The sequence below is a fragment of the Cebus imitator genome, unplaced genomic scaffold (assembly GCF_001604975.1).
Source record: "Cebus imitator isolate Cc_AM_T3 unplaced genomic scaffold, Cebus_imitator-1.0 Scaffold62, whole genome shotgun sequence".
NCBI lineage: Eukaryota > Metazoa > Chordata > Mammalia > Primates > Cebidae > Cebus > Cebus imitator.
The window spans coordinates 6,016,929-6,019,513 of record NW_016107377.1 but is presented as its reverse complement, the minus strand read 5'-3'; the positions used below and the strand labels follow the sequence as shown (position 1 = coordinate 6,019,513).

Sequence of the window (2,585 nt, the reverse complement as noted above, 5' to 3'; positions counted from 1 at the left end):
TACAATGGCACGATCTTGGCTAACCGCAACCTTCACCTCCCTATTTTTTTTTTTTTTTTTTTTTTTTCTAATTTATATAGGAAGACACTAAAGAGCTCGTATGTAAAATTGGCTGGTTTTCTTCCTACTGCATTTAAAAGGCCATTGATTTTAGTGAACACATAATCATATTTCTCCTTATAAATTTCACTTATAAAGGTTTTCTTCCCTTTTGTCAGTAATCATCCAATTGTTCTTGGCCCAAACAATACCAATCTGCCCAAAATATTCAGTATAATTGCGGAAGGAGAAATGCACGAGGCAATTAAACACGAAGATCCTTGTGCCAAGCGTCTGGCCAATGTCGTCCGCCAAGTACAGGTAAGCTGATTTGGTTAAATTGGGGAAGGGGTGATAAAGCCTTTTTTTCCTTTATATTCCTCTGAGAGAAGAAACTAGAAATCTAATGAGCTAAGGAAATTTTATTTTCATAGTCTCTTGCCTCCAAGCCTTAAGTGGATTATACCTAATGTAATCCATCCACATGTTCTTACTATTTATTAGAATTAAAACCTTCATCTTGGGACATTTTGAGCCTACCAGTTGGTGCTTAACAGAGGCTTATTATGTGTAGTTTTTCTGCCTATCTGAAGGGGAAAAAACAAGATTTAATAATAACTTGTCACCTGCCAAAAAACTTTAAATGATTTTTTACTTCCTAAATTCGTGTGGTATGTGAGTTACTTTAAGATGTTATCTGCTTAGTGTAGCTTTATCGATGCAAAAATAAAGAAAACTTACTGTAAATGAAGTGAGCTTTAATTGCTTTTACAATGATATTCATCAAATTAAGCTACCTAGGGAGAAAGTATTTTGGCATTATTACAGTCTACCTATGATGATGATTAAAATCCTTCCGAATGAGCATTTCGCCGTGTCTAAGTCTGTGAACATGTTTCTTTCCCTAGACTTCTGGAGGACTGTGGACTGAGTGCATAGCCCAGCTCAGTCCTGAGCAGCAGGCCGCCATTCAGGAGCTCCTGAACTCTGCGTGAAGGGCCTTAATGTCACCACCAGAAAACTAACTCCAAATAAACGTTTACCCTTTTGTTTAGGTTTCTTTGTTTTGTTTTTGAGCAAAAGAGATCGGTAGTGTTATGTGTAGGCCATTCTTCTGGAGAGCCATGAACAGGAAGAGCAGCACTGTGTTGCAGAACGGAGTTTCCACGGATTTCTACCAGACCACTGAAGGTGCTCCTGGGAAGCCCTGCAGTAGCATTCAAGAGTATTTTTCTATCGGTATAACCCACCCACCTGAAGGGGAAGGGGAAATAAAATTAATTTTTCTCGTTAGACATAAGGAATCTAAGGAAAAACAGCTTTAAGAACAGTTACTCAGCGTAGATGTGCGCTCACACAAATTGCTCTACACCCAGTGTTCGTTGTTAATTGGAGTGCGAGTCTTTCTGTAGGGTAGAAAGAAGCCTACTACCCAGCAAACCAGTAGACCCAAAAGTTGAAAAAAAAAAACAACTGATGACATAAAACAAGCATGAAGATGGCATATTTGATGTCACTTTGGTTCTTTTTCCTGGAAGGCTTATACAGTGACTCAGTTGGGAAGCTTTCCAGCTTCCAGCCCTTGAATGTGAAGTGTCATTGGCATGTCTGGCAGTAGTCTCTCATTCACTCCTCAATAAACAACATTGAATGCAAAAGAGGCTTGTGTAAAAACTCAGTACTGTCTGTCTTGGATTCATTTCATGTTTTTAATATAAGAATGATCTAATATTTTTTTAAAGTGATAGCTATCAGTAATAGCTAAGTGTTTTTTCCCCTAATATTTTCCTTGTGCAATTCAGACTTAAGCATCGAGTTTTTACCATCTTCCACTGTAAGCTGTTATGATACCTATTCTATTCACAATTGGTGTCCTTTTTAAGGTTTGCAAATTTCAATCAATTTTTTTTTTTAAGCAAGGATTGTTCTGATTAGCTCAAAAAGATTTGGCTTAGTATTTCCATTGCAAAGTATAATTGCTATAGAGCCACACACAACTTTTGAACTTTTAATTATAAGTATTACGGCTAAAGATATTTACTGAAAATTTCAGTAAAATGTGTGAATGTTTTTTTCTTTATGTATTAACCTCATAGCAGTAAATAACTTGCTGTTGTTTAATTTTTCTAAGGCGTCTTAATAGACTTCTGTTGAAAACTTCAGTGTTAACATTTTTATAGTTTGTACTAAATTTAACCGTGATATAAAAATGAATTTTATGCATAGATCAGAATTTTAAATTAAAGGTTTTTTCTTTAAGTGGTTGGTATTACTTTATTAAGACTAAATCTGAAATGGAATAGAAAATAGAATGGATTACATATAGATGGTTTACTTGTTAGCAGAAGCCCTTCATATATATTTTCAGTTTGCAGCACAACAAAATGAGCCTGGAGGCTTCCAAATCTAGCAAAACAACATAGTAAATGACTTCACCTGTGCATTCCTTGCTTTCAGTAGATAAAAGCAAGGGGCTCTTGTAATGTGTGTGGTAATATTTGGAGCTTTATAGCCTGTACTCCTGTGGGAGAAAAAATGGGAATTGG

At 35.9% G+C, this 2,585-nt stretch overlaps 1 protein-coding gene across 1 annotated transcript in view; it reads left to right on the top strand.

Annotated features, from left to right (window-relative positions):
• IPO5 (importin 5) overlaps nt 1-2,298 on the top strand; it is a 44,829-nt gene extending 42,531 nt beyond the window's left edge. Inside the window, exons 25-26 of the mRNA XM_017530045.2 lie at nt 219-360; nt 948-2,298. Coding sequence (XP_017385534.1) covers nt 219-360; nt 948-1,034 — 229 coding nt within the window. The 3' untranslated portion in view covers nt 1,035-2,298. The remainder of the gene's footprint in view (nt 1-218; nt 361-947) is intronic.
• Nucleotides 2,299-2,585: the final 287 nt, after the last annotated feature.